Source organism: Anser brachyrhynchus, assembly GCF_964034855.1.
Source record: "Anser brachyrhynchus genome assembly, chromosome: 1".
NCBI lineage: Eukaryota > Metazoa > Chordata > Aves > Anseriformes > Anatidae > Anser > Anser brachyrhynchus.
In genome coordinates, this window is record NC_137694.1 from 190,938,772 (window position 1) to 190,959,381 (window position 20,610).

The window sequence follows — 20,610 nt, forward strand, 5'->3', positions numbered from 1 at the left end:
GATTATGATATGGGGAATCTGTGCTAACAACAAAAGAGGTGCTTCAAAAAGCCATAAAATGCCATAAAGCTGTGCATTTCTAAGTCGATTCAAATGATGAATGATGGCAAAGTACCATTTAATTTTCAAAGATGCTGACTCTACTAGAATTTCTGTAGCACACTGAGATAAATTAAGTGTTTTTCGTTACAGCTAAATGGCAATCAAGGAAGTTGTATGGAAGCAACTTAGTGAAAACTGGAATGATTCTTTATACTTATTCAAACTTGCTTACAAGTGCTTTCATTAGAAAGGCCTGGCTAGAAGGCCAGTGTTATTTTAGTAGCACTGTAGATTCCTGACAGTTGTGTGGGCTTTTTAGTTGGTCTTGAAGACTGGAGATTAAAAATAAATAATAATAAAAACAAATAATCCATTTCAGCGTAAAGCGAACTGTTTTGGAGAAAATCTGTGTTAAGTTCCTTAGATACTCTTTATAGTAGGATCTTTTTGCTTTTCAAAGTTCCGATGAATAACTTAAAAAATAGTTTAAACACATAGCACGTATACTACAACTGTCATCTAAATACACTGTCGCTCACTACTACTTTTGCTTTTTTTCTCTCCTAAAAAACAGTTTTGGAGACTTAAGTTTTTTGCTGTTGATCCAGGTTTTGGTCTGATTTTCAACATGTTGTTGACTGTTGTCTAAAGCCATGTTATTTTCTTTTATAAACTATTTGGATTTAGATGATCAACGTGGCTTTTTTCAAAACTATCACACAGGCAAAAAGGACCCGGTGTATCCTCTTGTGGTCTGTCCTGTTTCTAGCTCTAGTAGTTTCAGAATCTAATGAAATGTAATGAAGTATAATGAAATGTTTTTCCTTGCAGAAAAGGCATAAGGCAGACAGTGCAGTGAATAAAAAGAAAACAGTAGGTAAGGCTAAATTTTAAATATTTGAAGTGCAAATATGGAATACCAGAACACTTTTTTTTTTTTTAAAACAATGCTGTTGCTTAAACTGTCATAACGGCAGTGAGTGAATGTCTTTTTGGACTAGGTGTGTTAGCACCAAACCTTACTAAGTGTTTCAGATTGTTGCTTACAGTGTCACACTTGGGAGTGAGAAGTGGGGGGATGAAACTTTCAGAATTTAAAAGCTGATATAACTTCAAGGTTGTCCAATGGTAGACAATGCTCAGCCCCTTCCTGAAAACCAAGCAATTTTCTTCTTCTCCAGAACACTGCCCTGACTGTTTAAAACCCACCGAGGCTGTAAAAGTTTGTCAACTGGTTTTTTTTTCAAAATTGCATAGTCTGGGTTGGACAGTTGAGGCTGTATCTGGTTGAATTGTACCTTCTGGGGACTTTGGTGTGCTCTTCAAATGAGCTACGTGTGTGAATTGCATAAGACTGAGGAGAAAATTGTTCACACCTCAAATAGGGGGCCAGGCTCTTCAGCCTTAATCTGTTGCACACTGCATTTCTGAACCTCTTTAAAAACTGGCTGCAGCTGCTTTCAGTGAAGGGTTTGGTCTTATTTAGGTGTACGTGATGTGCTCAGAGCTGGACCGGCCTTGGTTACCTGACAATGGCCGGGCATATATAGATATATTTGACATTACTGTTTAGGTTAGGGATGTATAAAGTAAATGCAGAGTACCTGAAGAGCTACTGGGTGGACAGTGTTCCCGAGTAGATGATCAATGTGTGTGTTAAGACACCGTAGGACCTGGGCACTACAGAAGCTAAGGCCTGTTTCAGTTCCTTGCTCCCCCCGCCAAGCCCCACACCCCTATCCCTTTCAGCTTTGACTAGGGTCAAAACTTAAGATTCTACTTCTGTCAAAGTTGGTCTTTGCTTTTTGGTAGGTTTTTGGGTCTGCTTGACACTTAAGTCTAAGCCCTGTATGATGGAATGAGGTGGTAGTGAGGCTAGGTGGATCAGAGTGAAAATGGAGTGAAATCCAAGGGAATAGGAGAGAAGCAAAACAAACAAAAGCCTGATACGGTGAAGATATTTCCTAGTACTGATTGATGATGAGCAGTAGCGCCCTTTTATTTAAGGAGTGAGTAATGACGTCCACCTTCTGCAAATGAAATGCCAAGAAGAAGTCAGGCCACCAGCTATTTCCTATCAGGTGATAACTGATTGCATGTAAACGTTAAGAGAATCCTATCCTTTCTTCAATGCATGTGTCTACAGCTTTGGACAAAACGTGGTCCAAACTTCTGAAAAGTATTTTTCTGATTTGTGTGCTAGTTCTGACTCCAGTCAATGTTCCCTGCTGCTGCTGTCGTTTTTGAAATTTGTCTGTGTCTTGGTTATTTATTCTGATCTAACTTTAAATTTTCTTTGCAGTTCTAAGAAATGGGATGTGGCAGAACATTATATGGAAAGAGGTAAATAAAATTAGGGGTAGGAGAAAGTGTTCACAATTTTTTCTTGCTGGAATAAAGTAAGAGGCCTAGAGTTACCATGCCTTGCGTGAGAATTTCCTGTGACCTGGGGTGGGAGGGATCCTCTAAGTTATAATAATGAAAATTGCCATGAGCAAGGCACCGAGTACCAACCTAAAAATTTTAGTACTACGTTTCAGACAAATGCTGATGAACTGTTCTAAGTATTCTTGATAGTTAATATGCCTCAGGGTACAAATAGTATTTTGTTCTCTGTCCATGTCTAGAGAGGAACTTTCACTGCAATGTTGTACTTCTCAGAGAAGTCTAACAGGCTTATATTGATATCTGTGCTCAAAAGTTCTTCTGTTTAGAGGCTAATTAGTAAGGTGTTTGCTCAAGTAAGGAGGAGAAGCCCTGCAGCATGCTGAATCCAGGTTGTGAGAAGCCCTCTTCTGGGACCTGCTGAGATTTATTGGTAGAACTTGCTGAAATCCTTCAGGATGCAGTGATCTAACTGTGGCTCTTAATTCCCTTTTAAGAAAAAATTAGCTCTGTTAACTAATAAAGGAAACTAAGGAAAAGTACAGTCTTTTATAACCTCTGGGAAATAAGACTTAGCGCAGGAGACCTAAATGCAATCCTGCTGAAGTGTTAGACTATAACAGAACTAAACTAAAGATTACTGGGGATTCTGAAGCCTCATGGTAGTGTTTGTTCATGCTGTTTGATGCCCTGTTTATAATGAGGACACTGAATGCAACGACAGTAGTTGAAGCTGAGCCTGCAAACTGTGGTTGTTCCTTCCCCTTCCCCCTTATTTATACCCTTTGACTTCTCAAGCACATCTCGAATTGGTCTGTGTCTTGCACCTGCATATTGTCCAGGCTTGCCTATGTTGTTAGAGATGAACTGTTTTGTGCTATCAACATGTTTACTCTAAGACAGACTTCTGATATTTTTTGTGCTGAAATACAAGGGAATTTGTTTTCAGTGGGATCCAAACAGGACTAATGACTTTCCCTGTTCAAACATGCCATCTGTTTTAATTTTCATAAATTAATGTGTTCAAGTATTTTAGGCCCATTTCAATGGGCAATACATGGGATGCTCAACAGTCTGATATGCTTCAGGTGGTCCTGGCTTACTGTCTTGAGAGTTGCACGGGGCTTTACTTGTAAGAAGGACCGAGTATGTGTGACACCTTTTACAGGTGCTGGAAACTGTTAGGTCTTCTGTACTCCAGAAATTATAACTTTGCGAATCTCAAGTGACTATAGGCCAGGAAAGAACTGGCTGATATTTTCTATCTGTAGGGGCGATATGCTTCTTGCTAGGGACTAATACAAGCAGTGTCTTATGCATTACTTAGGTGCATAAGTAATGTGGAGAAAAAATAAGAGAAACACTTGAGGAAAGTAAACTTTAAGTAAAGGTACTTTTTCACCTGGAGAAATCTTTCTGTGGGTTAGATAAGACTGTACTTAAAGAAATGAACTCAGATTTGTGTAACAGCTGGATTATAGAATAAACCAATCACTTTTCCTACAAATAAGCCACAGAATTTTACACTCTTCAATAGAGCATATATTTATTTTTTCTGTAGAGAATACCTTACTTAGCCTTCAGAAAAGGGAAGGTTTTGGTACTAGATTTTCAAATTTGCAGTGAAAAGTACTCCAACTTCCAGCAGCACTGTCTGTAGTTGTTTTGTGCATGATGTTCTTTTGGGTGAAGGAAAATAACAAACTAACATTGCAGACGAGCATACTGTTTGTTTTTCTCTTCCATGCTACTGTACTCCTGTCCCTGATTCACCAGGTAGCAGTAGGCGATATTGTGAAGGTCACCAATGGGCAGCATCTTCCAGCAGACATGATCATTATATCTTCCAGGTATCCTGAATGGGTGTGGAAATGTCTGATGAACTGAGGTGCAGAGGGCTCTAAACTCTGTATTTGCTAGTAATAAAAACAGACATCAGATGACACTACGTCTTCTCCACATCTCAGATCAAACTTCAACAATGTCAAAACATGCTTTACTAGGCAATTACTTCCCTTATCATTGCTGATAGGTTCTTAAGAAAGAAGGCTTCTTAAAGACTTGGTAGTATTACATACTTCTAATGCACCAAGTGTATCACTGAGTTTGGAAGATGGAAGATAGGTTGCACAAGCTTGATGCAGGTAATTGTTTTATGGCCTTCTGAGGACCCCTCCATTTAATCAAGGAAACATCAGTTTTCTTCCAGTTAATTCCATTGGATTTCCAGGATATTTTCTTGCCCCTCAGGAAAGATTTCTTCGAAAGCTATTCAAACAATAATTTCAGAAGGCTAGCCCAGCTGGCATCTAAATAACTAGCCAGCAGAATAGATTTTGGGTTTCATTCATGTGCTTGTTGTCTTTTGGCCATACACGTGTTGCATCATCCCTAGTGTGGTAGCAACAGCAAAATGAGTACTGCCCATTTCCCCTTGTGGGATATGGGACAACTTACTTTAAACAGATATGGTGAAAAATGAAGGCTGGTTGGTGATTCATGGAAGCGTTTGGGATGGTATTCAGCTGCTGCACTATCTTCTATGTTTTGTTGGACAGCTTAAGGGGTCAAATCAACACCACTAAGCACACAGGCGAGAGAGATTTGAACAAGAGACACTAGTGCAGTTTTTGTTCTCGCTTTTTTTTTCCAAGTAGAAATCTTCATTCATTAGGTATCTTCATTCCGTGGTTTACAGTGTTGTATTTATAAAAACAAAACCACTTTTTATAATAAACAGTTGTCAACCTTCACATGCAGTTAATTAGGCTACATGTTAATTAGACATAAATAAATTTGTTTCAGTATTGAGAAATACTTGTTCTGCTAGAACTTCTTTAATTTATTATACAAAACAAAAAACACAAAAACCACACCTTTCTGATTTGTACCTTAACTTGCATGGGTCAGCTTTTTGTTCTATATTATTCTACTAACCTGTTATCATTGCTAATCATATAACTGAAGAATTAAACCCAAAGTATTTTGATTTTAGGAGATGCTTTGCTTGAAATAAATAGCAATTTCTATGGCAGTTCTGCTATACAATTGGTTTTATTTCCATGATTCTTTTAAACGACAATGTTAAGTGTCCTCAGTTCACCAGAAGGCATTGCATGCTCTGAATGGGTGGGAGTTTCTTGCTTGTGTGTGTTGACTTTCTGTCTGAACTGAATGTCGGAGTTGAAATAGATGATTGTTTGTTATCTTGATTCTTTTTTTGCTTCATAGAAGAAAGGTGACATCAAAGAAGTTCACATACAGAATAAGTTTACGTGAAGCAGAAATAAAGTGATTTGAATCCAAACAAAGCTTTGTATGGAAACACTTCTACATTTCTGTGGAAATGCAAGCAATTGCCGTGTGAGAGTTCTCCCTCATGGGTTAACCACTTCAGTTGTAGTGGATAAACTGTTTCTAATGGGTGCAGTTGGAATCAAATTGAACTTTCAGATAACTTTCTTGGGTTTGGGTTCAGGCTGGTCATATAGGAGGAGGTAAGAGACAGTTTCTGCACCTTTCTTCTTGAAGAAACTATCAATGAAGAGGAAAAATGTAGCTACTTACTGTTATATATGTGCCTGTCCATTTCTTAACAAAACGTTTCCTAAGAAGCCTTTTGTTGCTGATGCTTCTGCTAATTATGTTTGCTGTAATTGGTTATTTTGGAAAGCAAATAGCAACATCTCAAGAGCATGAGTAGTGATATGCTGAAGGAGCACATGATTTGGGTCCTGGTATGAAACTGATGTTCCCTAACAGCCCAAGAAGACAGTGGTAAAAACAGTTTTGGTGGTGCCATACAGAGGTTTTAAATCTTTAGTATGTCAGGAAATATTTGGTGTTAAGTAGCACCTATAATAAGGTAATGTTGTTCTATGTAGAGATTTTCGACTTTAGATATAGGTAAGACCTCGTCTAACAGCAAAGCTGCACAACTATGAGAAAGACTTTTTGCCACTTTTGGTAAGGGAAGAAATATTTCTAGAAGATGCAGATCACAGCCCTTGATCTTATCATACCTTTTATGATTTTTTAAAAGAGGGGGGGAAATGAACACTGCTTAGCAGTGACTTCAGGTGTACTTCCAGAAGTTTCTCAACTTTAAGGTGGTCCTGTGGCTACAACCTTTAGTGTGCATGGTTCACAGACAAAACTCAATAGTATAGGGCACGACCTCTCAACTCATCCCGTTGCGTGTCCACTTCTTACACTCCTCATTATTTAGCATTTCATTTATCCATAGCTCTTGCAATCTAAAGCAATATTACGGACTACAGTGTAAAATATTTTTTTCAGGCATCTAAGTTAATTGTGATTTGTAAAATTCTTTATAACCTGATTTAGACCTGTCTTTCTGTATAATTTCATGCATTAGAGCATTCATATTCAAAGGCATTTGTGAAAAATATGTGCTTTTAGCTGGCTCTTTCATGGTTCTGTGCCACCAGTATTGATTTTTCTCTTCTGCAGTGCATTGAAGACATGTATCATGGACCACTTCACTACAAAAGTAGTATATAAAAAGTAATTGATTTTCAATAGTGACAATCTTGTTGTGCTCCTTACAGTGAACCTCAAGCCATGTGCTATATTGAAACAGCTAATCTCGATGGGGAGACGAATCTTAAAATACGACAGGTAAAACAAAGTGAACTTTGCTGTTTTTCCTCTAGGTACTAGTGTTAGTTGCAAGGCAGACTGTAGCTTGCATGACAGCAATACCAGTACTGTTTAAAATAATATATATGTATACACATATACATATATATATATAAAAAAGACAACAAAATATGCATCTCTTTTCAGTTTTCTGTAAGCCTTTTTTCTGACAGATACAAACCCAAGCAATAATGTTTCATTTACAAGTCTAAGGAACTAATCCAGAGGAAAGCGGGGAGCACAAGCCTACAAAGAGGAATCAGGCAGGCCTTGGCTGTGTTTTGCTTGAGGTGCAGGGAGTACTTTTACCAATCTTACAGCTTGCTAATGATATCTGTAACTTCTGTCAGAATAGTGTAAAACACTCCCAATACTTAGATTTTTTTCCTTTGTCTCTTTGAGTCAAGCACATCTCTAATCCTGAGGTGTTCAGGTGTCCATTCTTGGATGCATATGGCATTGTAGCTGGGAGAAACCTGGCATAGGTTTCCTGGTGGATGGTTTGTACTGAGAATGAATTGCAGCTCTTGCATTCATATTTATTGGAGATGCAGAAGCTACAGAGCTATCATTACAAACTAGAAACTGTGAACATATTATGTATCTGCTCTGTACTCCATTGCCAAATGAGATCTGTTGACATAGCTTTTGGAATGGACTTTCAGGTAGTGATGGAGTCTTCTTTTATCTATTGGTGCCTTTTTGCTTTCCCTAAGCCATGATAATTTTTTCCCAAAGGTGGAGTTTTCAAGTAAAAGGATTTTGTGAATACAATAATGGCTTTTTTTTTTTGAGTTGAAACTTTATTAGACTTTTCTCCATTTTTGGAGAGATGGTGAAAGTCTTTTAGACTAAAGCAGAGAGTAACACCGCTAGTGCTCGGAAACTCTGAGAGTGAAATATGAAGCTAATTGTGCCCATTGATGGATGAGTTTTTTTATCAAGTAACTATTTGATAATACTAATCTTACTGGGAAACCCAGGCATTTCTTACTAATTTAATATAAAGAACTTCAGCAAGAAGTTGTGTTGATACACAGTGCTTCCAAAGAGTAAGCAGAATTGAAATGCTAAAGTGTGTATTTATCAAAAAAAAAAAAAAAAAAAAGAAAAAAGGCTTGCAGTTGTGGTCAGAGATGCAATTTCTGCTGTCAAATGTGCCAGTCTGTTGCTTCTCCCTCTGGAGTGCTCACAGGAACCTTTTATTATGCTTCAGTTAACTTGTTCCCTGTTTGTGGTAAGTAGTTAAGTTTGATATTTCTAGTTTTGTTGAAGAAAATCATGTTCATTATGGTGTTTAGAAATAGTTCAGAATCTCTTTGCCTTCTTTCCCAGAGATATGAAAAATGAGTTTGGATTAGGATTTTGATATATAAATATATGTAGAAATATATAAAAAAAAAAGTTTTAAAAACTGTACACGTGCTTGTTTACTACACTTGAGGAAACGTGGTTTCCTGTTCTGGGTCAGCCCAATAGGTCAGATTTGGGTTCTTGTCAGATTTTATTTGCTTCTGGACACGTGCCTAAAATACAAAAATAAGGTTGTGGAGGGTTTCTTCTTAAAGCCTTGTTCTGGCTTCCAGTGCTGCAGTCAAATTCTGGCAAGAGAAACTTTAAAAATGGATCACTCTTAGCAAGTGGAAGTGATCAGATGAGAAGCAATAGAGTTTTATGAGTGCAGTCTGAGATGGAGTGGCAGTGTGTTAGGTTATAGTTGCATCGTGGGTTTGTAATTAACCTTGAGCAGGATCAGAGCACAATGGCTGTAGTGAGCTAGGAGAGACTACACTTAAGAGGGACTATATTTAGCAGCAGTAATACATCAGCAGAGCTATACTTTGGGAGAAACGCCAAGCTTGTTCATGCTGCTTGTATCCTACTTCCTTCTGCACACGTGAACATCATGCTTTGTGGGTGTGAATTTCCTCTTCATCACAGAGTTTGTGTAGGCTTTTTGGTAGAGGAATTTAGGAAAATCCTATATAAGCAGGCTCACGTATGTCCATAATAGTTAAGTTTTGCAGGAAAGTTGTTGAATACTCATCTAAAAACACAAAATGAGAAAACCCCACAATCGAGCAAATTTGATATCTGAATTATTGGAAGAAATTACTTTTTTTTTTCCCTAGTTTGCTTTCTAATTATTTTTTGACAAGAACATCACTTGCATTGGTCTGTGCAGGGATTGTCTCAAACTGCTAGTCTCCAGTCAAGAGAAGAACTGATGAAAGTCTCTGGAAGGATAGAATGCGAAGGGCCGAACCGCCATCTCTATGACTTCACTGGGAACTTGCGCTTAGATGGTCAAAGGTACCAGCTTGAAAACAGAGCCATAAACTCATTTGGTTGGGAGAAATAGTTCCTGCATGCTTTTCATCTCCAACATTGATTATATGCCTGTTTTGGGTGGGGTGGGCATAAGGCAAACAATTATCATCTGTGAGTCAGAGCATCTGCCAGTTTAAGATGACACAGTTCTGCCTTTCTGTGGAGTCTTCTGCTTTTTAAGTGAGACATGGCTTCTTTGGAATCAGCTCTTCTTTTAGTCTAAAGAGACACTTAAGAAAGAGCAGAGGAAATGGTTATATTTTTAGGGGTGTCCTGCTACAGGAGACATGGAGAGAAAACTGGAACCCTTTACTGTCCAACAGGAGCCAAAGGCTGTACCAAGTTCAGGTATATACAGGAAAATGATTCCAGAATCTGGAGTCTTATCAGTGTGACTTGTATCTGTTGCAACTCTTGAAAGAAAAGAACTGAGAATATACATTCAATACTATAAGTAGTAGGACTTGAAGAGTCAGCAGGAGCGTACAGGTTTTGTCTTGCTGTACTTGTTTTCCTGCACCAAAGGTATACCACTTGGGCATGTAAGCTGAATAGTGACAGATGGAAAAATAGTGTCAGATCACTTGCTTGTCGCTTGAAAAAATCTCATGGGTAATGCAATTTTACCAAAATGTTTCTTAAATGACATGTGTAAGGTTATAGAGTACTTTGAATGGATTGTCTGTTTGCAAGTGTGATGCTTCTCTGTAATGGGTGTGAGACTTTGGCTAATAAAGTGAAGCACAGAGTAGGCTTTAGAGCTGCCTCAAGTTCTGGGCAATTACAGCAGCTCCCTTGAATCACCCACCTTCTGCTGTGCTTAGGGTTTCAAAATAGCGCTGAGAACTGTGTGTTGCATGGATAATGTAAGATTGTGGGCAATATAAGTGCGTTAAAATACTTTTTTTTTTTTCTTATTTTGAAGAGTTTTGAAGAGGGGGGAGTAACGCTGAAAGGCTAACTATTTCCTGAAAGCATTGTCCAGAATTGAGAGATGCATATTTCTTGCTTTTCAGCCCAGTTCCTGTTGGTCCAGACCAGATCTTGCTGAGAGGTGCACAGCTGAGGAACACTCAGTGGGTCTTGGGTATTGTCGTGTATACAGGACATGATACAAAACTCATGCAGGTATACCTTTAAAGATTTGGCTTATGTTCTTCTAGAAGCTAATGTTCTTTCCTGTATTCTGCCTGTATTTAGACTTGAATTCATGAAATGTTTTGACTCATACTTGTTTAAATAAAATCTTGAGGAGTACAAGGATGCTATTGCACTGGTATGTGCATAAAAACTTACGGAGGTACATGTCTCAAAACACTTCATTGTGTCAGCAAAACTAACTGTATTGTGTCTTATAACGTTAGCTATACAGCATTTAAAACTGAGGTTTAGCTACGGAGGAGATGGTAAAGACTACCTAGAATTTTAGCACTTGGAGATAGTTAGGGTAAGACTACGGTTTGTATTGCCTTAATGAGTCACCGTCCCTGGGGGTGTTCAAGGAAAGGTTGGATGTGGTGCTTAGGGACATGGTTTAGTGGGTGACATTGGTGGTAGGGGGCTGGTTGGACCAGATGATCTTGGAGGGCTTTTCCAACCTTAATGTTTCTGTGATGGGGAGTGTTTGGAGAGTCCAGAAACACGTATGTGCTGTTCACCTTTGACCATCAATGGCATGTACAGCAAGAAGATGCGTACTAGACCTTTAGAGCTGAATGTTTCTCCTGTCCAATCTTCTGTCAATTTAGCAGTCATTAGGAGTATTGGCTGCTGTTAGGACCTTGTTGGCCTTTGCATACAATATCAAGCTACATAGAGTTGAAGCAATGAGTTCTATAACGGACTCTAAAATGAAGAATGAATTTGCTTTTGCTACTTGATATTGTTCAAGACATTAACAGACTTTGCTGCTTTTCAGAATTCAACCAAAGCACCTCTGAAGAGATCAAATGTGGAGAAAGTAACCAACGTGCAGATCCTGGTTTTGTTCTGTATTCTCCTGGTCATGGCCCTTGTGAGCTCTGTAGGTGCCTTATTATGGAACAGATCACACGGCGACGTCGTCTGGTACCTTGGCTCCAACAGTGAGTGTGCTGGCTGTGTGCTCGGAATGTATCCCGAATGTATAAAATAAAAAATGGAGAAAGAAAGATGCATAAGAAACAAAGCCTGTTGCTAACTTTTGATGTCCCAATTCTTCTTATAATTTTTTAAATTTTTTTTAGAATGGAGTGGCATAAATTAACTTGCCAGTGAGGCTCCTGTTAATAAAGCATTTGAAAGGTTAGGTAGCTGTCAATGGGTTGCCACCCAGGGAGCGGGAAGGAATCAGAAGAGTGTCAAGAATGGTGTTGGCTGTTCAAGTTTCAGCTCTGTGGAGATACCGTGCATCTGCATTTCCACAGAATTTGGTTTTAGAGTAGGTCATGTACTACTGCCTTGCCTATCTTGTCTGTACGTATCATGTACATGACTAAATGGTAGCAGATATCAGATGGATGGTACTAACCTGGACTTCATGCTTGTATACAGAAGAAAAGGACTTGTCTAGCTGTGTTGTTTCCTGTTTTTCAATGAGATATGCTAATCTGTTGTAGAGAACTGAAATGCATGCTAAATCGTGTGATTTTTGTATTCACTCTGTGTTTCAGAGTAGCTTTGGCTTCTGACTCCTGTCATTAGTAATGACAAAATTGATTGCTTAGCATGCTTAAAAGGGTTTGTTTTTATTCATACTCCTTGAATTTATTAGTTCAGATATCAAAGATGGGCCTTATGCAAATGCCTAGCAAAGAACTACAGTGGGGGTTGTATTATCCAGGTATAAAATGTATTGTTACAAACACCTTGAGATGTAAATCTGAAAACAGTTCTCACTGCAAATTGTCTTTCGGCTGGTGACGGTAAAAACAGATGGCAAAAGTATCTTCAACAGTTTAAAACAAAATGCAATCATGATAGTAATGGGGGGAAAAAAGAACTTTTATAGGAAGAACATGGAAATGCCTTGTACTTCACTCCGATTTTGGTAGCTGTAATGTCTTCCGGTAGCAGTATCAGTGACTCCAAGCTTATTCCCTATCCTCCACCCTGCTTTTTAATGAGGAAATTTAAATTTGTGCCTTCAAATGACAGAAGGAAAAGATGAATGAAACAAACTCTTGAACTTGTACTAATATGAAACAGATGCAACCTTTAATAAGGTATGAGGCAGTAGTTTGTATAGATGCTTCCCTATAAATTCAACACACAATTTCCATCACTTCAGTAACTGTGGGAAATGCTTTCTTCAGGCAGATAAGGAGACGTGGAATCTTTCTTAAATGTCTGATTTCTGTAAGGACTTTATTAGGAAGAGTATTTTCCAGTCAGGTGTGCTTCTATTCTTTGTGTTAACTGAGCAAAGATACGGAATTCATGTGTGTTCATGCTTGGAGGTTCCTGAGTCCAAACTACAACTCCTTGGCTTTTATCTCCTAGTTTGCTCCGCTGCCTTCATCCCAAGTCATTTGTAACACTGAAAACCCCTTAGTTGTGGGCTGTGACCTTCTTGCACTGGGTGCTCTGCTGATCGAAGTGGTTCCCTAAGCTTCAGAGCCAGATGCAAGCACTTAGACTATGTATGTAAAGAGGCTGTGGTTGGCATCGTGGACAGGAGATGCTGCCCTGTGTCTCTGCTGAACCACTTCTGTTCATGTCTGCTATTCATAAACGCTTTCCCTTCCCTTTAGGACCAATATTGTGACTGTTACTAACAGCTCTTCTACTTAAGCTGGATGCCTCAGTTTGTTCACTCACTGTCTGAAGTCATTTTGTTTGCTTATTTCTGTAGTGTGAGTGACTTCGCAAGTCTGCTGATGCTGACAACTTTTCGAACAAAATTTATTCTTTGCTCTGCTTTTAATTCACTGTTTCAGAAGGGTGAAGTTAAGTTACTAGTGATATTGGTGGCTCTTAATTGGGGGTAGTTGACACATCGGATAAATCACTAAATTTGGGTTATAGTGTGGAACATCATACGTCTTGCCATCTGTTCAGCAAAAAATATTCAGCAAGTGTTCTGATCTCTAATACGTATCCTCACCAATCTTGCTCTTCTTCACCTGACGTGGTATGCTGTGTCTCCAGGCACGTGTTCTTTGGGTGTTTTTATATATATATATATAATATTGAAATCAATATTGAAAAGGCCCTTTTGGTAAGCCTTAACACACTTGGTGGTTATTTTAGTGCTACTAAATAATATCAGGCCAACTACAGAAAGATGATTGCCCCTATACTGTGTCAATTAGATTTCTACCATCTGTATGATGTCATATGTCTTTTGGTCCACAGAAATGCTGTCTGTCAACTTTGGATACAATCTGCTGACATTTATAATCTTGTACAACAACCTTATTCCGATCAGTCTTCTGGTGACATTGGAAGTTGTCAAATTTACTCAGGCTCTTTTTATAAATTGGGTAAGTAACAAGACTAGACATATTAACATCGCTTTGGCAAAGTTACATTAAAAACTTGAAGTCTTTACCAGACTTTTTGGTGACTTCCCGATGCAACTTCTGGGAAAGGCAGGGAGAAGTTCAGAAGATCTAATTTGTGCTATGTTCACTAAGAAATGACAAGATGTAGTTGTAGGAAGCTCTCCTGTACAAATAATTGCTTTTCTATATTTTGGGCTTTCGAGATGGGAAAAGTCATTCAGCAGACTCATTCATGGTTGGTAAATAGCTTTTGAAAACTCCTTGGTACCCTGTAGCTTCTCTTGGCCACAGCAGAAGGAAAGACTAAACTTGTTTGTGTTTTTTTTAAACCCTGAGGCTGGTAGTCAGGTCCACCATGGTACGAGTCGTGATGTTTCTCTGAGGAGATGAGTTGGTGGTGCCTTATGTTACAAAATGGTGATACCTCCGTTCAGGCAAGCTCTGACTTCAAAGTGTTTCTCTTTGCTTATGTACTGAAAATACTTCAGTGATGTCTCTTAAGCTCAACTGTAACAAGTGGAAGAGAAACATTCCTGGTCTTGGTATGCATTAATTCTTGGACTTCCAGTAAAGTTAGAGAGGTTCCTCTAAAATGCAAGTATATAAGATCTAGTTTGTGTGTGTTTTCTGAACTGCTTATAGCAGCTATTTTGTTTACCCTTCCAATTAAATATAGTAATTAAGAGTTGATTTTTACCATGACACTAATTGTCTCTTTAATCATGGGTTGGAGTAAATTGTATTGTTCCTGTAACTTAAGACCTATATTTAAAGTGGCCTGTTAGAACTTCTTCCCATTGTATTTAATTCTTAAGCTAGGGGTGCAATGAAGAAAAGACCAAACTACCGTTATTTGAGTCAGACTTTTCTCCTGTTTATGCAGTAGGGAGGTACCCCTGGGAAAGAAAGCACTGCTAGTTGGCTTGGTTGCTCTTTGTCAGAACTTCCACCCATGGAGTTAAGTCAGTCAAGCTAAGTTGGAGCTGAACACAAGAAGACTGGAGACTTCAGTGTTTAATTTTCTTAGCATGGGTCTGACTTTGCTCTCATTTCAGGACATAGATATGTACTATCCTGAGACAGACACACCTGCAATGGCCAGAACCTCAAACCTTAATGAGGAACTTGGGCAGGTAAGAAAAATCTTTGGTATGTATAATGTTGTTCTGTGACTTGGAAAGATGGAAGGTGTGAATGAATGCTGTGAACTGTGCCGTATCCTGTTGCACTGTGGCTCAGGTTAATAGAACTTCTTTCCTTTCGTTAGTCCAGGTCTTACTGGTATGAGACATCACAGGATAAATTCAAGGTCATAAAAGCAGTTATAAGCCTGGAGACTGATTTTTTTTTTTTTTCCTGCCTTTGCTCTAGTATGACTTCATCATTGAACTCTGTGTACGAAAACAAGATGTGCAGGACTAAGCTTGGCTGAAGAGCAGGCCAGAATAGCCTTAGCCTTTCTTAGTTCTTTGTGATTCTGACTGCCTAACAAGAAATGCGAGTCAAAAAAGATGCAGTTTTAATTTTAATTCACAGTGTTCCTTGACAAACGTTTCTATTTTCTTCTCATGTAATTATTATTGTACATTAACTTGTAGTTGTAAGATATTTACTGCAAATACTGCACAATTCTGCAAGTGAGGTTTTCAAAGTGGAAGGGTTTCCCAAAACAAGGCTACTGCAAAACACAACTTTGCCGTTGTAGTTTTTTAGTACCATTGAGAAATGCTAGCTTTTTTCTTTGACCACCAAAATCGTAAGTATGTGACTGAACCACATGAACTTTGAAGTTCCTATGTACTTCACCCTGGAGACAATATATGCATGCCAAACATATAATTATTGTCTCCAGCTTGTCAGGAAAACCGTCAGTAACCATGCTGTTTAATTAGATGGGGCTTTTCCTTAGGACTGTTAAAATCTGATTTGTATTTGCACTGCTTTGTTGTGAAGTTACTACTGTAATTTGAAGGTTTCCTTTTGCCTGAAATTAAATATATGATATGGTGTAACGTATCTAGTTGGCCCTTAAGATGTTTTCAGAAATAGCTTACCATTGATTCCTTGCAAGTAGTCTGAATTTGTGGATTCATTCATTGAACTACTTGATCAGGTGTGTTTTAAAACTTTGGTATATGTCAGAATTATCAATAACTCAAAGCTCCTCAGATTTTAGGTACCCACTTGGATTTCTGGCTTGCACAGTCGATGATGGCTGTGCGTTTCTGACTTCAGGACTGGCTCGTGGATAACAGAAAAAGCTTACGCTTGCCTGTGAAATACCATTTGAGGATATTCCTTGCAGAGTAGTGTTTGTGGGTGTAGGGGAGAAAAACACATGGTGATCTTTAGAAAACAGAATTTCTTCAGTGTTCAACTCGACCAGTTCTTCAAGAACATGAAAAACTATTTACTGCAATTTCAGTCTTTCTGTATAATGTTAATACAGCTGAAAGATTCAGTGAACGTTCAAGTAGTGTAAGCCAGTACATCCATACACTGGAGCCTTGGCAATTGATACCTACTTCTTGGGCATTGATTCATTTACACATAAATAAGAAATAATGCCATTATTGTTTTCCTGATTGTTTTTTTGTTTCGCTTTAGTACAACAAACCAAGCTGTAATAAACCTGTGTTGGCCAATACTATGATATTTCTGGGTCTTATGTCTCTTCCAGAATTTTTCTGAAACTTCATGTGTTTTCTGCTTGTTTCAGTTTTTGTTACTTTGCAAGTTAAAATTAGACTTTTTTTCTTCCAGGTAAAATACCTGTTTTCTGATAAAACAGGTACGCTAACGTGTAATATCATGAACTTCAAGAAATGCAGTATTGCTGGAGTGACATATGGGTAGGTATGCCTTTAGAAACTCTATAGCTAAGTATGTGCATGTTGATGATACATACTTTGATATCAGAACAGGATTAGAACATTCTGTTCAGTTTACGTTGCAGCATATTTTACGGTCACAGTTTAAAGCTTTCATTTTCATGTCCTGCAACCAAAACTGAAATACAAACCTGGAGAATACTTTACATGAGAAGAGAAATCTTTTTTGCCTCTTAACTTGTCTGATTGTAAATTAAACTAAACCAGAAGTACTAAATTTCTGACCCTTTCCAGAGGGAAGAAGGTGAAGCCTAAAGACAGTAATCATCAGTCGTGCTTCTGTGACTTGCTCAGATAACCAGGATTTCACTACAGCAATATAACTGTAATTGTAGTTGTCAAAAAGCAAGAGTTGAATATTCCATGCACAGGAGGGATGCACACTTCAACTGTTTTTGTTCTGTTTTTATCAAAAGGATCCCTTTCAGTCACACCGGTATTTCATAGCACTTGGCTTTCTGACTCTCCAGTACTGTATTTTTTTGTCTGTGCTAAATTATAAAAGACTAGTCTTAAGATCTCCATTCCAATTAGCCTTTGAGTTTCATAGTAGCTAAGTTAGATACCTCAGAAGGTAGAGAACTTGATTCAAGCATTTGAACAGCTGAACCCATGGTTCCAGTGTGTGTTTGTATGTAAGATGACTCATTGATCTGCCATCTATCTACTTCTAGTTTGCAAAGTGGAATAAATGTTCTTTTTTCTTCCTCCTACTCCTCAGTCACTTTCCAGAGTTGGAAAGAGAACGTTCATCAGAAGACTTTAGGTAAATATAGTTGAAGATATTTTATTTTGTATAGACGATCTATATAAACAGACTGCTTTCAAATTTGAAACAGCAAGAAGCCTGAGGGAACAATGTGTTTGTGTAGAGGCTCCTACTGGAAAAGCATTTTGTGCAGAGCTAGTGGGTGGTGACACAACTTCTTTGCACGGAGGAAAGATGATGGGAGAAGGGAAGGTGGGGGGATACACAGTGGCTGGACTGGCTTGGATGCATGCTAATGCAGTGCTTATTTACAGTTGCCAACATCCAAGTTACAAGGTAAGAGTAACCTTTACAATCAGTCTCTCGATTTGAGTGTGCTGCTAATCATTGGCATCACTAGGTTCAAAGCTGACAAGGAAAATAAAAGAACCTCTTCGTTAAGATATTATGTTTTAATAGATAAACTAGATGTGGCAATGTCTCATGTCATTTACTGTGAGGGTGGTGGGGCCCTGGGTCAGGCTGCCCAGAGAAGCTGTGGATGCCCCATCCTTGGAGGTGTTCAAGGCCAGGCTGGATGGGGCTTTGGGCAACCTGGTCTGGTGGGAGGTGTCCCTGCCCATGGCAGGGGGGTTGGAATTAGATGATCTTAAGGTCCCTTCCAACCCAAACCATTCTGTGATTGTATGTCAAGAGAAGCACTCTTACTCAGATTTAAGGAATACAGGTGAAGAGTCTCTACCACTCCACAGACTGGAGTGAAAACCTAAAAGGAAGTGTTATGCAGGAGGTGTCACTGTACTATGTTGTGCCATGTATACCACTGTTGGAAACTACTTCCTGATGAGCTCTTAAACTTCTCTAGTGATCCTGCTAATTTCCATGATCACCTTTTAGGAAGAAGGTGATATGATATATTGTTACTTCCGCTGAGATGCAATTTCTGTGAACGCCTCTCTTCTGTGCTGCCGCTTTCTTCATTGCCATCTTTTCTCTCCTTTATACTTCTTCATGCTTCCTCTTCGGTTGAAGAGTTTCTTCCAGATAGTAATTTGGAGTACTTGGCCTTAAAATCCTCCAGGGATCAATTTAAAGCAAAACTCACTGACTAGAGAGGAAGCTTAGGGTTATTGATCTTTGGCCTATCTTGATTTCAAGTTGACTTTTTATTTATGTGTTTTAAGAACATTTAAAAGCTGTTCCTGCTACATCTGTCCTAGGAAGTGTGCTGACACTTGAATCTTGAAATGCACTTCTAAGCATAACTGTTTTAGGCTTCTTGTTGGTGTTCTGAAGAAACTATTGCTCATTTTCAGCGTTTTGTGTGTTGGTCATATGATTTTTTTTCACAATACTTACAAGGACAGTGGATTTTTATTTTAGTTTTGTCTCCAACGATATAGATCAAGTAATAGAAATAGATGATTAAGAATGGAAATGCTGACATTGTTATATTTGTCTTGTCTTGCTCCACAGCCAGCTACCTCCTTCGACCAGTGAGTCATGTGAATTTGATGACCCAAGACTGCTGCAAAACATTGAAAATGACCACGTAAGTCCAGTTCTTGAATGTCACGTGTCTTTTGAACACCCTGTTAGCAGTCTGTCTGGAATTGAATGCTCAACAAATCTGCTTGTGTGATTGCTTGCTCTACAGGTGTGCCATAAAACAGATGAAAGCAGAGGTAAATAGGAAACAAAATAGTTTCCTCCAACCCCTTCCTGACCACTTGGCTTACTACTGAACTGAAGAAACAATGACACTGAGTATGAGTACCAGCTAGCTATAAAACAGCTTCGTACACTGTAGTATATGGAAGATGGTGTCTTGTAGGAATTTATGTTAGAAATCGTAAACCTTTAAAAGAAAAATGACTTATTATCAACTTTGATTTGCAGACTGTTCAAACATCCCTCCTGTTAACCTTCCTGTTAAAATACCATTTTTAACAATACTCCAAGGCATTACAAAGTGGTTCTGTTGAGACCTGCTTCAAATACTGCAAATGAGGGAAATTATGGAAAGGACATAAGAAATGAAGGCTTGATTGCAAGCTTAAGCTTGCAATGGCTGAGACTTCAAGTGATGGTTAACTTTAGCCTAAATGATTGTGTCTGAACGGGCTGTCCTCAGGACTATCAATTCCATTATTCAGAAAATGTGCACCTACGAAGCATCTGACTGCACACATGACAATTTACATTGCTTGCATTAAAAAAAAAAAGCACAACCGTTCTAGTCTGCAGAAGTTGTCCCACAGTAGGGGACATGGACATTGTCTGCAAGTGCAAGCTCAAGTGACTAACTTTGTTAGCTGGCTGTTCTTGTTAAACAGTGTAACTTGTGTAACTGGGCTGGCGAAGTTTAATATGAGCATCTGAAAAAAAGCTACAACATACTGTTCAAAGCTGTGCTTTCTGCTTTGCTTTACAGTACTTAAAAACTTGAAATGCAACATGATGCGTATGTCTGAAGGAATATTTAATTACTGTGCATTGCAGTATATTCCTCAAGGTGACAGAGCCTAAAGATGGCTCCTATTACCTGACCTTCAGGAAGATGGCCCTCTCAGGATAATATAGTGGCTTCCTGCGTGGCTTTTGCAATCATCTGCACCAGAAAGACACTGCAGTGCAGATCAGCAGAGCACTTGCAGCCAAGATGTGGGTTACCTCCTGTTCCTGTGTTCCATTTGTTAATATGTAGCTACAGTTAGGGTTTGTGGTAGTTGCGCGTTCCAAGTTCTGCATTAAAGACTACTGATTTAGGCGCAGCCTACAGATAATGTATGCTTGGGCTGTTACTCACTAGCTGTTGCTTTTAGGGGTCTACAGAGAAGTCATCTTGTGTGTCGCTCGACTGTACTGGAGAGATGGAAGCCGCCCACTGACAAGTGATGATTTGGCATAAGACCTAAGAAAAGTGTTGCATGCAGTTCTTGCATTCTTATAAAATCCAGGTCTGTTTGTCAAACTGCATCAATGATGTGAGGGCTGGACTACAGGATAGTGGGAGAGTGAATACTCACATGTTTCTAGCCCTTTGCTTTATGGCAGTGTACAAATTGTCTCCTACATAAATCTCTTTAGCGTCTTAGTTTTCATG

At 38.7% G+C, this 20,610-nt stretch overlaps 1 protein-coding gene across 8 annotated transcripts in view; it reads left to right on the forward strand.

Annotated features, from left to right (window-relative positions):
* LOC308188390 (phospholipid-transporting ATPase IB-like) overlaps positions 1-20,610 on the forward strand; it is a 302,947-nt gene that overhangs the window by 30,761 nt on the left and 251,576 nt on the right. For 7 of the 8 annotated variants that reach the window (XM_080577315.1, XM_080577312.1, XM_080577316.1 and 4 more), the window contains 12 exons: positions 874-919; positions 2,345-2,385; positions 4,204-4,277; positions 6,999-7,068; positions 9,275-9,402; positions 10,437-10,548; positions 11,339-11,504; positions 13,756-13,883; positions 14,960-15,037; positions 16,668-16,756; positions 17,517-17,561; positions 18,981-19,056. In XM_080577315.1, the coding sequence (XP_080433441.1) occupies positions 874-919; positions 2,345-2,385; positions 4,204-4,277; positions 6,999-7,068; positions 9,275-9,402; positions 10,437-10,548; positions 11,339-11,504; positions 13,756-13,883; positions 14,960-15,037; positions 16,668-16,756; positions 17,517-17,561; positions 18,981-19,056 (1,053 nt within the window). The remainder of the gene's footprint in view (positions 1-873; positions 920-2,344; positions 2,386-4,203; positions 4,278-6,998; positions 7,069-9,274; positions 9,403-10,436; positions 10,549-11,338; positions 11,505-13,755; positions 13,884-14,959; positions 15,038-16,667; positions 16,757-17,516; positions 17,562-18,980; positions 19,057-20,610) is intronic. The other variant, XM_080577319.1, reaches the window with a different exon arrangement.